At 43.7% G+C, this 13,171-nt stretch overlaps 1 protein-coding gene across 1 annotated transcript in view; it reads right to left on the bottom strand.

The window, feature by feature from the left end:
- Positions 1-1,623: 1,623 nt before the first annotated feature.
- The window catches only part of LOC128743792 (uncharacterized), a 36,368-nt gene continuing 24,820 nt past the window's right edge, over positions 1,624-13,171 (bottom strand). The window contains exons 5-7 of the mRNA XM_053840458.1: positions 10,025-10,370; positions 1,941-2,065; positions 1,624-1,736 (exon numbers count right to left, since the gene is read on the bottom strand). Of these exons, the coding sequence (XP_053696433.1) occupies positions 1,624-1,736; positions 1,941-2,065; positions 10,025-10,370 (584 nt within the window). The remainder of the gene's footprint in view (positions 1,737-1,940; positions 2,066-10,024; positions 10,371-13,171) is intronic.

The raw sequence follows: 13,171 nt of genomic DNA, 5'->3' as shown, positions 1-13,171 counted from the left end.
TGCTGCTGCTGCTGCCGACGGCACTTCCTGAAACAAAGCGTCTAGATAGGTACATTCCAACTATTTGCTTACCTAGTGTACTAATTTGACTCCAACAACGTCGACGACGGAATTGCCGGTTTGCCAAATAACGTGACTTGTCTGGTAGCAGTTTGAACCTTTCTCTGCCGACGTCCGCCGGTGCATGCATTTTCCGTTCATATTGAACTGGAAGGTAACTGGAAGGCTGTCTGTAGCCTACGTTTTTTGGATGGCAAATAATCGATGCGGAAAGTCAGCAAAAGAGGACCAAATAAACAAACTCGAAGATGAGGCTACGCTCCGGCAAATCATGGCGGCCCCAGCGTCTCTAAGGAGGCAGCAGGCAGCTAACCCCTTGATGTGCTTTCAGCTTCAGATGAAATTAGGTGAATTGAGTACGGTTCGTAAAATAAAAATGGTCGAGCAAATTGATGAACACGACGATTTATAAATATATTTATTCAATGTACCAATCTACTTGATTAGCTTTTTGTAAATTTGATTGAAGTAAAGCAGAGCGTATATTTGGAGGGCATTGTTCAGCAGGACAGAAAAAAAACACATTCACATTTAATGGTTCATATACGATGCACGAGACCTCGGCTCTCGCCTCGTATATATGCTTTATTCACTGTAATTCATTAGCACAATGTTTTACTGCTTATGTTTTTCTTGTTTCAGTATTAAACATTCATCATTTTAGATACAGCTTGGTTTGATTTTTACAGCACGTGTATGTGTAGGAGTTTTTTTGTATATATAGATTCAGTAATAATTATTTTGAAGATATAGTTCACCACTAACATTATTCATCATCATCTTGTTTAAAATGTTATTCCGCCGAAATTACTAATGTTTTATTACCTTCAAAATCCACTACAATATCTAACTGAAGTGTTCACTCGAAACATTCCTCATAGTGGCTTGTGTGTACTAGTGTATTTACATAACCGTTTATAGTAAACCTGTAACAATTCGATAAAATTCAATTCCTAAAAAATAATGAATTTTTGATTTTCGTCACAATTTTGATCGATTGGCATTGGCATGATTCTGGCTTCACTATATGTATGCAACCGAATAGCTAATCTGGTTTCATTGTTGGATTCATCTTCTTTTTTTTTCCTAGCCAAAATCTGTGCGGATGTCCGGCCGCCACTCTAGGAGTGAGGCAGCGATGGAATAAAAATGACGCTGAAATGGCGATTAAACGAGCGTTTATTCAGGATCATCAACCACCCGCAGACTGCCGGGCGCGGCGCAATGGTGTGTGGTTATACGGGATGAAAAATGATACATAAATCATGACTCTTGGGTTTCTATTGTTGCTCTGTTCCGCTGAAGGCGCTTCATTATTCTCGCCGAAATCTTTCCTAATCGGATGACGGCTGAAATTCAGCGCCGATTATGACCATCTGCAAACTGAAGGGAACGCTCTAGGTCCAAGGCCTAGTTCGCTCCGATTTCGCCCGGCGACTGATTGGTGGTGAGTAGTGCGCCGTTTACCACCGCAACAGCAGGAATAATTAATCTTGATGGTTGCGCCTTTCCAGTATGATTGATATATTGTCGCTTGCGAGTTGCGGGCTTCGCACGGGACCATTACGTGTAGGATATGTGCAGTTGAATCCAACAAAGGACGCAATAGAAGATAAGTGCTGAAATGGTCCTTTCCCTGTCGCCTCGGTTGTGTTGGACCGCAGCCGGGGTTTCGCCTAGATTTTTCAAATAAAATTTTCATTAGCATACACTGCGGGTTATTCGTACCTCCAAGTGAAGTACGATGCATGCACGTATTCTCCGGGATGTGTCCTTTCTTGTGCCTATTGTACTAAAAGGTCCGATGCATATCTGCACTGTTACTGGCTACAGCGAAAGGCACACATCCGGTGCAGCAATAGTAATATAAGTTCACGTACCATTCAGCACTTGGATTTGTGCGGAGATCGTCTGTTTGTCGGCCACCGTGCATGTGTAGATTCCGCTGTGTGTCCGCTCGGCCTGTATTATGGACAGTCTGCTATGGAGCCATTGCTTCGAGAGGCTGCAAATAATTAGAGCATTTCAGTGCGGGCCATTTATAGGGAAATGAACAAAGAAACTAACGGACAGTATTGAATTATCGTAATCATGTTTTCAATTCAATGCTAATAGAAATTGTTTTCGTTGCAACGCATTTCTACGGTGGATTGCAACAAATATGGACAACCGCAATCACACCTACCCAACAGATGTGAATGTGCGTACGTGACAGCAGGGAGTAATAAATTGAACGGACGGCAGATGATCGCTTCGTTGGGAAAATTCAATTATCCATCTTAGGCGAACCTGCTGGACTCGGCTCAGGCGTGCCGATTATACCTATATACGGACAGTTTGTTTACCCGATTGTTTTCTGGTATTTCCGAACCGAGAACTCATATGTCCACAATACCGTTGGGTAGCCTGTTATGCCATGTTCTGTTGAATTGGTTACTTGTTTTGGTTTTGGGTAGTTACCTACTACTTACTCTACTGAGAATGTTTGCATGGTCAATAGCCAATTGACCAACTTCTAATTAGTGGCTTTTACTACTATCTAAGAAAGCAATTGCTTCGTAAAATAATTAAAAACCAAAGCGTTATAGTGAAATTCGTGATATCATAATTATTATTCACGTTGTATTTTCATAAAAATATACTAGAATTCTGAACAGCCGAGACATTTAGCGCATTTTGAAGATGGAATTTTTTTCACGTCTAGGTAGAAGATACCAATGTTTTTGATATAAATAAATTGAATACAATGGAAGTTGGAACAATTATTCTAGCCATAATTGTGTTTAGGAAAGCAGAAACTTCTTCCCACCAACAAAAAATGTACCAAGTGACTAATGGAAAAATCAGGCAAGTTTCAGTACATTTGCCATGGCTGGTAAACGAAGCAATCGATGCCTTGTGCACTGGGCATAAAATAGACCCCACAGTGGTCCACTGCAAAGATTCCTCCATTCCCCCGCAAAGATATCCACAAGGCCACCTGGAAATCACCAGACCAATGAATAGAAAACCAAATTGACCATATTCTAATCGACGGTAAATTCTTCTCTGATGTTATAAACGTTGGCACTTACCGCAGTGCGAATATAGATTCGGATCATTTCCTAGTTGCAGTCTGCATGCGCTCAAAACTCTCGACGGTGCATAACACGCGTCGAAGTCGTACGCCGCGACCCAACATCGAGCAGCTACGAGACACCGGAGTGGCCCAGGAATACGCGCGGCAGCTGGAAGCAGCGCTATCAACGGAAGAGCAACTTGGCGCAGCAACTCTTGAAGATGGTTGGAAAGGCATTAAGACCGCCATCGGTAGTACTGCTCTTGCGGCACTAGGTACAATGAATCCGAACCAAAAAAACGATTGATTCGACGGCGAATGCGAGCAATTAGTGCAGGAGAAGAATTCAGCACATGCGAGAATGCTACAACACCGTACGAGAGCTAATGTGGAGCGCTATAAACAAGCACGGAGCAGGCAAAACTCGGTCTTTCGGAGGAAAAAGCGCCAACAGAAAAATCGAGATCGCGAGGCGATGGAAGAAGTGTACCTGGCTAACGATAAACGAAAGTTCTACGAGAAGTTAAACCGTTCGCGCAAAGGCTATGTGCCGCAGGCCGATATGTGTCGGGAATCAGACGGTAATCTTTTCACGAACGAACGTGAGGTGATCGAGAGGTGGAAGCAGTATTATGGCGAGCACCTTGACAACGATGTAGCTGAACATGAAGATGACGATATGGCAACAGATCTTGGAGCACGTGCAGAAGACGACAGAATACCAGCCCCCGACCTCCAGGAGGTAGCAGAAGTGCTATTCATCGACTTCAAATCGGCGTACGACACGATCGATCGAGATCAGCTATGGCAGATTATGCACTACTACGGATTTCCGGATAAACTAAAGCGATTGGTCAAGGCGACGATGGATCGAGTAATGTGTGTTGTTCGCGTGTCAGGGGCAGTCTCGAGTCCCTTTGAATCTCGAAAAAGGTTACGGCAAGGTGATGGGCTTTCATGTTTGCTGTTCAACATCGCTTTGGAGGGTGTGATAAGAAGAGCGGGGATAGACACGAGTGGCACGATATTCACAAAGTCCGTCCAGCTTCTTGGTTTCGCTGATGCCGTTGACATCATTACACGTACCTTTGAGCGGATGGCGGAAACGTACAACGGACTGAAAGCTGAAACCAAACAGAATGGACCAATGTATTGAAAACAAAATACATGAAAGGAAGATGTTCTAGAGAAGTGAATGCTGACCTCCCTCCCCGAATTCATTTAGACGGTGATGAAATCGAGGTGGTATAAGAGTTCGTGTATCTGCGCTCACTGGTTACCGCAGACAACGACACCAGCAGAGAAATACAAAGACACATTATGGCAGGAAATCGTGCCTACTTTGGACTCCGTAGGACGCTGCGATCGAACAAAATTCGCCACCGCACATAGTTAAAAGTCTACAAGACGCTGATTAGACCGGTAGTCCTTTACGGCCATGAGGCATGGACTATGCTCGTGGAGGACCAACGCGCCCTTAGTGTTTTCGAACGGAAGGTGTTGCGCACCATCTACGGCGGAGTGCAGATGGAAGACGAAACGTGGAGGAGGTGAATGAACCATGAATTGCATCAGCTGCTTAGGAAACCAGCCATTGCTCACACCGCAAAAATCGGTCGCCTGCGATGGGCTGGGCATGTCGTGAGGATGTCGAACAACTGCCCGGTTAAAAAAGTTCTCAATAATGATCCGACTGGAACGAGATGGCGGGGCGCGCAGCGAACAAGATGGATCGATCAAGTGGAAGGCGACCTGCGGACCCTACGTAGACTACGTGGCTGGCGAATTGCGGCCATGGACCGAGTGGAATGGAGACGACTTCTTCGTACAGCAGAGGAAACCACGGCCTGAAGCTAATTAAGTAAGTAAGTAAGTGGTCCACAGCCTCTTACTCAGCAACTCTTACTCCAATTTCCTCGTAGTACCAGCCGGGGTACGAGCAACCTCGATGGAAACCAAGGTCGTGTGCTGACAGGGGAGGAGGGCTCTTTCGAGCTACGTTGGTTCTCCGGCGATACTATGGGGTTGGATGTGGGCTTTGCAAGCCTGAACCACTAAAAAATCAAAGCAATGGACTCCGTAAGTAATAATAATAACTCTAATCGGAACAACCGGTAAAGACCCAGGCGACGAAAACGGACTAACGATTGGAAATTAGGAACATGGAACTGTCGGTCTCTGAATTTCCTCGGAAAGACCTACGTGCTTTCTAAAGAAGTGAAGAGCCACAAGTTCGACATCGTAGCGCTGCAGGAGGTATGCTGGAAAGGATACGTACGTATAGAAATGATCATACCATCTACCAGAACTGCGGCAATGCACACGAGCTAGGCACAGCTTTTATAGTGAGAGGCGAGATGCAGAAGCGGGTGATCGGATGGTGGCCGATCAACTCCCGAATGTGCAGATTAAGAATCAAGGGCCGATTTTTCAATATAAGCATAATTAAAGTGCACAGCCCTTACCTCGGAAGTACCGATGATGACAAAGACGAATTCTACGCGCAGTTGGCGCGTGAATACGACCGCTGCCCAAGACATGGTGTCTAAATTATCATCGGGCACTGTAATGCTCAGGTTGGTCAGGAGGAGAAATTCAAACCGGTAATTGGACGGTTCAGCGCTCACCCGCAAACGAACGAAAACGGCCCAAGACTTGTCGACTTCGCCGCCTTCAAGAACATGGCCATACGTAGTACCTTCTTCCAGTATAAACTCTACCATCGGTACACCTGGAGATCACCCACCCAGACAGAATCACAAATCGACCGCGTTCTGATAGATGGTCAGCACTTTTCAGACATTATCGACGTCAGAACCTATCCGGGCGCTAACATTGATTCGGATCACTACCTAGTGATAGGTAAGGAAACGTCAAAAACTATCGGTTGTGAACAACATACGATACCGGCGCCCGCCACGGTATAATCTAGCGCGACTGAAGTAACCAGAGGTCGCCGAAAGCTACGCGTTATCTCTCAAAACCGCGCTACCGGAAGAGGGTGAGCTGGATGAAGCCCCTCTTGAGGATTGTTGGAATGCCGTGAAAACAGCCATTAACAGCGTAGCGGAGAACGTCCTAGGTCGTGTGGCACCGAATCAACGTGACGAGGAATGCCAGCAGATTTTATTTGCTGAGAAGAACGCAGCGCGGGTACAATTGCTGCGTAGAGCCACCCGTCAGAATGTGTAGCGATACAAACAGAAGCGGAGGCAGCAAACCCGACTCTTCAAGGAAAAGAAACGCCACCAAGAGAAGAAGGAGTGCGAAGAACTCGAACAGCTGTACCGCTTTCACGACACACGGAAGTTCTATCAGAAACTCTACGAATCTCGCAAAGACTTTGTGCAGAGATAAAAATGGAGGTATCTTAACTGACGACCGTGCGGTGATCGAAAGGTGGAAGTAGCACTACGATGAACACCTGAATGGCGTACAGGTGGAAGACCATGATAGCGGAGGAAGTGACCACATTGATGTAGCAAGCAACGAAGATGTGCCACCCCCATCGATAAGGGAAGTTAAAGAAGCCATCCAGCGGCTGAAGAACAACAAAGCAGCGGGAAAGGATGGCATTGGAGTGGAACTTATTAAAATGGGCCCGGACAAGTTGGCCGGCTGTTTGCATTAAGTAATTGTCAAGATTTGGGATATGGAACGACTACCGGAGGAATGAAAAGACGGAGTTATCTGCCCTAACTACAAGAAAGGTGACAAGCTGGATTGTGAGAACTACTGAGCAATCACTATCCTGAATGCCGCTTACCAAGTGCTGTCCCAAGTCATCTTTCATCGACGATCGCCAATAGCCAATAGATTTGTGGGAAGTTACCAGGCCGGCTTCATGGAGGGTCGGTTTACAACGGACCAAATCTTCACCCTGCGGCAGATCCTCCAGAAGTGTCACGAATTCCGAGTCCCCACGCAGCACCTATTCATCGATTTCAAAGCCGCATATGATAGCGTAAACCGACAAGAGCTATGGAAAATTTTGGACGAAAACGGCTTTCCGGGTACTAGACTTATCATGGCTACGATGGATGGGATCCACTGCTGTGTGAGAATCTCGGGTGGATTGTAGGACCCATTCGAATCTCGCAGGGGAGTTTGACAAGGAGATGGTCTTTTCTGCATGCTATTCAACATTGCGTTTGAAGGTGTTATCAGACGAGCGGCGATCGACATGCGGAACACGATTTTCAATAAATCCAGTCAATTTATCTGCTTTGCTAACGACGTGACAGAACATTTGAGACGGTGGAAGATCAGTACACCAGACTAAAACGCGAAGCATAGAAGATTGAATTGAAGATACATACGTCTAAAACGAAGTATATGCTGGCGGGCGGGACCGAGCGCGACAAGGCCCGCTTGGGCAGTACCGTGGTAATCGACGGGAATGAGTTCGAGATAGGCGACGAGCTCATGTAACAATTTGGGTTTTATTACACTCTTATGATGGCATTTAAGACCAAAATTGGTAATGAAAACCACCATAAGAGTACAATAAAACTCTCATTGTTGCTTGGGCGTATAGCTTGGCTCACTGGCAACAGAGGACAACAATACCAGCCGTGAGATTAAAAGACGTATTATCAGCGGAACTCGGGCCTACTACGGACTCCACAAACACTTGCGGTCGAACAATTTGAGCCCCCGTACAAAGTGCACACTGTACAAAACGCTAATTAGACCGGTTGTCCTCTACGGGCACGAAACGTGGACACTGCTAGAAGAGGACCTACGAGCACTCGCAGTTTTCGAACGGTGGGTGCTAAGAACCATCTTTGGCGGAGTGCAAGAGAACGGTGAATGGAGGCTAAGAATGAACCACGAACTCGCGCGTCTCTACGGCGAACCAAGTATTCAGAAAGTGGTTAAAGCTGGACGGATACGTTGGGCAGGACATGTTGCTAGAATGCAGGACAACTATCCTGCAAAAATGGTTTTCGCATCCGGTCGGAACAAGACGAAGAGGGGCACAGCGAGCAAGATGGCAAGACCAGGTGGAGCGAGATCTGGCGAGCACTGGGTGCCCGCGGAACTGGAGATCAGCTGCCATGGACCGTAATAGATGAAGAAATTATACTGCGCAGGCCTTGTCGTAAGACGTTAGGTCAATTAAGTAAGTAAGTGAATAAGTAAAAAAATGCTCGCGTTGCTCGCGTGTCATCATCCTTCTCAGTTGTCATTCTTTCTCATTGCAATTAAGTGGTAGAATAAGCATATTTTAGTGGCTACAAGCTTCGTGAACCCTTGGCATACTTTCTCACATAATACCGGTTCTGGGAATCATTTTTCTTGACCAATAGCTCGTTATGAATAATTTAAACTGGTGACATTTCAAATAGCGTTTGAGAGTAGAATAACTATCGAAGCTGAATCCGCTTACTCAAACCAGTTCATAGGATTTTCTCCCGAGGAAATTTCGGCACCGCACCGTCAGAATTTCTCCAATGGAATGTACCATAAAGCTGTACGTGTCACGAAAGGATAACCATCGGGAAAATGACACAAATCGTACGATTTAACTTCTTTTTGTCGCAATTTGTCGCTTTCTACGGATGTCAACATCTACCTACTGTAAAAAAAAATCCTGTCGCGGCTCGCGGGTACCTGCTCAGCGGATGGTTGAATAATGGGAAATGCTCTTTTCCGACGCGACGTGACGTATCCTTTCAGATGAATACTTAATTTATTCACCACCACCTTGCAGGTGAAACGTTTGCGTGGTGTGGTGCATTGAATTTTTTTCTGAAATACTCAACGTAATTGCGCCATTTCATCTTTACTTTTGCATTTTATTGAAAAAAAAAATGAGCAAACACAGTCGCTACACTTCTAAGTACTTCGAAAACAATTTAGAGGCATTCATTCAAAAGTTTGTGCCATCTCTTTGAGAAAAGAAATTACCAGAATATTTTGCGCTTCCGATAATTTTCTTTACTTTTTACTGATTTCGAGAAACTAGAAGGGCATGGAAGAGAAAAAAACAATTTTTGTGAAGAAGTTCTGTTCGTAAGGAAAAATGGTATGATTTTATTTCGGTGCGTAAGGATGCATAAATTCGAAAGCATCTAGCGAAAAACAGAAAAAACATAGAGTTTCTGTTTTTCGCTAGATGCTTTCGAATTTATGCATCCTTACGCACCAAAAAAAAACATATCATTTTTCCCTAAGAACGGAACTTGCATCATAGCTCTTCACTTTACTGTAGGAAATGCAGCTTCTGCATATGGTTAAAAAGGATATGATGCAAAGAATGCCATTTGATGCCTTGCAGCCCCCGAGAATCGAGTTTCCAAAGTTTTCCAGAAAAGGCTACCGCTTGAAAAGTTTTGTTCTCATCATCTCGCCCATTCGGGTACGAAAGAAATAAAACATTATATGACAAGATCCTGCATCAACGCAAAACAGAGCACTCTTTGCCTATTGTTTTACTTTGTCCTGGAAATCCGCAATTGCAAGATTCTACTAAATAATTTACTCTATTTATCACACCATCCCAAAGTTATCACCAACTTGTACTTTAAACATCTGCACATTTTATCCAACAGACGAACAACAAGATTCTCCAACCTGCATCGTCACTTGCTTCACGTGCGTTGGTACCGTTTTATCAAAATTGGTTTACAGCAATCTAGCATGATAGAGAGCAAAACTTTCTATATCCCATGGTGAAGATAACAGCATTATTAGAAAATATATCCGCGCCACCATGAATATAATCACTGCTAGCGCCACCATCCCGAAGTAGTGTTCTTAACACATTTTGGATCACAAAGCGATTCCTTGCCACCATCGATAAGAACACCCTTCCTGGCAAGTTCCCTAATAGTAAGCCGTTTAGATCGAAATATAAGTGTATGTTTAAACATATAGGTATATATGTATACGTATACTCACCTATAGCTGAGCTTGACATCTTTCGGCAGCTCGGTTCCGTCTTTTTTCCACACGACGTTCTGCGGTAGCGGTTGTTTGGTCTTATCTTTATTATTATTGCTAGTTGTCACTCCTCCGGGTGAGAATCTGCTGGAGCTAGTCGGCGGACTCGTTCCGCCACTGCTAGACGAACCCGGTGGCAGCAGACTGTTGGCAGCCTGTCCCGTCGAGACCGGTGGGATCCGGGTTGGCAGCGTTGCCAGATACGACAACGACACCTGACATGATATATCGATTGTGCTACCTAATTTATAGTACCGGTCGTAGAACTCGTATCCAATCTCGTCGACTATCCGGACGGCTGGTTCTGTTGGGTCGAGACGGAGAAAACACAAGAACACCCTGTTAGTTTGAAGATTGATCGATTTGCTGATTCCATCTGACACTGGTGGGATTTACTGGGGATTCTTTTTCTGTCAATGCCAGATTCAATGATTTTGTCACTGGTTGGAAAATAAAGTAGGTACTTTCTGCTGTAAATATGATTTCCAATTACAACTTTTTAGAGAAAAAGACATTCATTCCTTGAGTTCGATGCCAGATATGGCGAACACGCTAAAATATGATAAAACGCTTTTATGAACAAACACCGGTTACGGCCTCGGTAAGTCATATTTCCGGCGGAGGCAGAGTTATAAATTCTAAACGCACTGATTCTATTGAATTGTGTCTAGACTAGTGGGGCACTTAGACGGATTCTTTTTACGTCTAGGAAAGGAAAATCATTAAGAATTGTTTGCTAAATCGGATTAACCCATTATGACCCGGGTATAGCTAAATTTAGACCAATCGAAGTGAAACTGTGTAATCCATTATATTATGGCTCGAATGTGTCGGGAAACTCAAAATCGTCATTTGGAATGGTTTCAAGGCCAAAATATCGAAGGTTTTATGTTTCATACGCTCAGTTTCAAACAAACAAATTACAAAGTTGTTTTCATATTTCTTATCGAATTTTTGATAGACTTTACATATAAATACCATTTTACATTTCAGGTAATGTTTCGTTAAAAAATATAGACTTTTTCATGTGTTTTGGAGACAACGTTTTTTTTCGCAATTTTTTAAATTTTTTCCCCGCCATTTATCACAACTTTGCACTGTTGAAAATAGAAATGAAAATTTCATTTAATGACGAAAACTGACAGATTATCTCATACACACATCAGATTAATGTCTTATCTCTCTTGTAGTGATATATAAACGATGCAAACTATTGAAATTCAGCAGTAAACAGGCTTTGAAGACGAGGTATGATATATCATACGCTAGGTTATAATAGGTTAAAAATTAAATCGAACTTGGAGAGCACGAATTTTAAGCGGAAAACAGGCAAATCTTCCGTTCAAAATCTTTCGCAAAGAAATACTAGGTTCTTTACGTGGAACTATGTAAAGTTAACAAAGCAAACAGAGAATCCGTTCTTTATGGCGTCGATATAAGTTTAAGTTTCGTTGCATAGTTTATGATTCGTTTGGCAAAGGAAATTCAAGTGCATAGCAATACCTACCATGAAGTTATTGATGCGATAGGGCAGTCCAGTGCCAAGAAATAAATGACAAAATTTGTAATTCTATTCAAAGAATCCTTTAAAAAGGGACGGAATTACAGCAGTCCCCCGAATAACGCGGTTTCGAATAAGGACGTTTCCATTAAGGACGGTCTCGAGTGATTCCATTAACGCGGTCGAACGTCCTTATTGGAGTCTACGTAGCATATGGGAATTGACCTAATTGGTTCCAACATGGAATAACTCGTGATCCTGACCTATTAGGCGGTTGGTGTCTTCGACAAAGTTGTTCAGTACATCAACGGGTTTTCATTGGATTATAGTATTGCGGAATTGTCTCACTACGTGGCGCTAGCGTATACGTAATATTTTTGTTTAGGCTGTATCTCGCGCTGCAGGCTATCTAGGAAGTTGCGGCCTTCGGGAAGGTTGCTCAAATGACTGCCACCTTCAAGATGGCATGGAAAAAAGCGCAGAACTGACTCACTACGTGACGCTAGTATATATGTAATCCTCTTATACAGGCTGCATCTCACACTGCTGACTATCTAGCAAGTTGCGGTCTTCGAGAAGGTTATTCATATGACTGCGACCTTCAAGAAGGGATGGACAATATTGCAGAATTGTCTCACTACGTGGCGCTGACATATATGTAATCTTCTTAAGCAGGCTGTATCTCGCGCTGCTGACTATATAGCAAGCTGCGGTCTTTGGGAAGGTTATTCATGACTGCGACCTTCAAGAAGGGATAGAAAATATTGCAGAATTGCCTCACTATGTGGCGCTAGCATATTTGCAATCTTTTTATGGAGGCTGTATCTCGCGCTGCTAACTATATAGCAAGCAGCGGTCTTCGAGAAGGTTATCCATATGACTGAGACCTTTAAGGGATGGAAAAAAAGTGCAGAATTGCCTCACTACGTAGCGCTAGCATATATGTAACCTTCTTACGCAGGCTGTATCACGCGCTGCTGACTATATAGCAAGCTGCGGTCTTCGAGAGGGTTATTCGTATGACTGAGACCTTCAAGAAGCGATGGAAAATATTACAGAATTACCTCACTACGTGGCGCTAGCATATATGTAATCGTCGTAAGCAGGCTGTATCACGCGCTGCTGACTGTATACCAAATTGCGGTCTTCGAGAAGATTATTCAAATGACGCTGGGATTTTTCTGGCCATTTAGGAAGTAGCATTTACGGATAGATGGTAGACTAACCCGATGGATTATTTTTGCGAGGACTGTGGGGGATATACGAGTTTCTTCTAAAAACACGCATGCTGAACATAATAGCATAAACATAAAGGACAGCATTGATTTGCAATTGTGGAGCCCCACCTCTGGGCACGTCGGTGAGCAGATGCGTTCCATGTAAAAAAGTTGTAGGGACCTAAACTGCCATTTTCAAAAGATAATTAGATCACGATACTATTTCGTGGTTACCGTTGAACCACTATTATCAAACTGGTTCATTTCTACCAGGATGCTTACCAGGATGAGTCGAAAAATTTTGGTTTGTTAGGTTTCAACAAAAATTTAAGTACTGTACAAAATTTTTGTATTTAATTTTTAATATATGGAAAAATAAAGACTGTT

Source organism: Sabethes cyaneus, chromosome 3, assembly GCF_943734655.1.
Source record: "Sabethes cyaneus chromosome 3, idSabCyanKW18_F2, whole genome shotgun sequence".
Classification (NCBI taxonomy): domain Eukaryota; kingdom Metazoa; phylum Arthropoda; class Insecta; order Diptera; family Culicidae; genus Sabethes; species Sabethes cyaneus.
The sequence above is the reverse complement of the archived record's forward strand: the minus strand, read 5'-3'. Positions and strand labels throughout refer to the sequence as shown.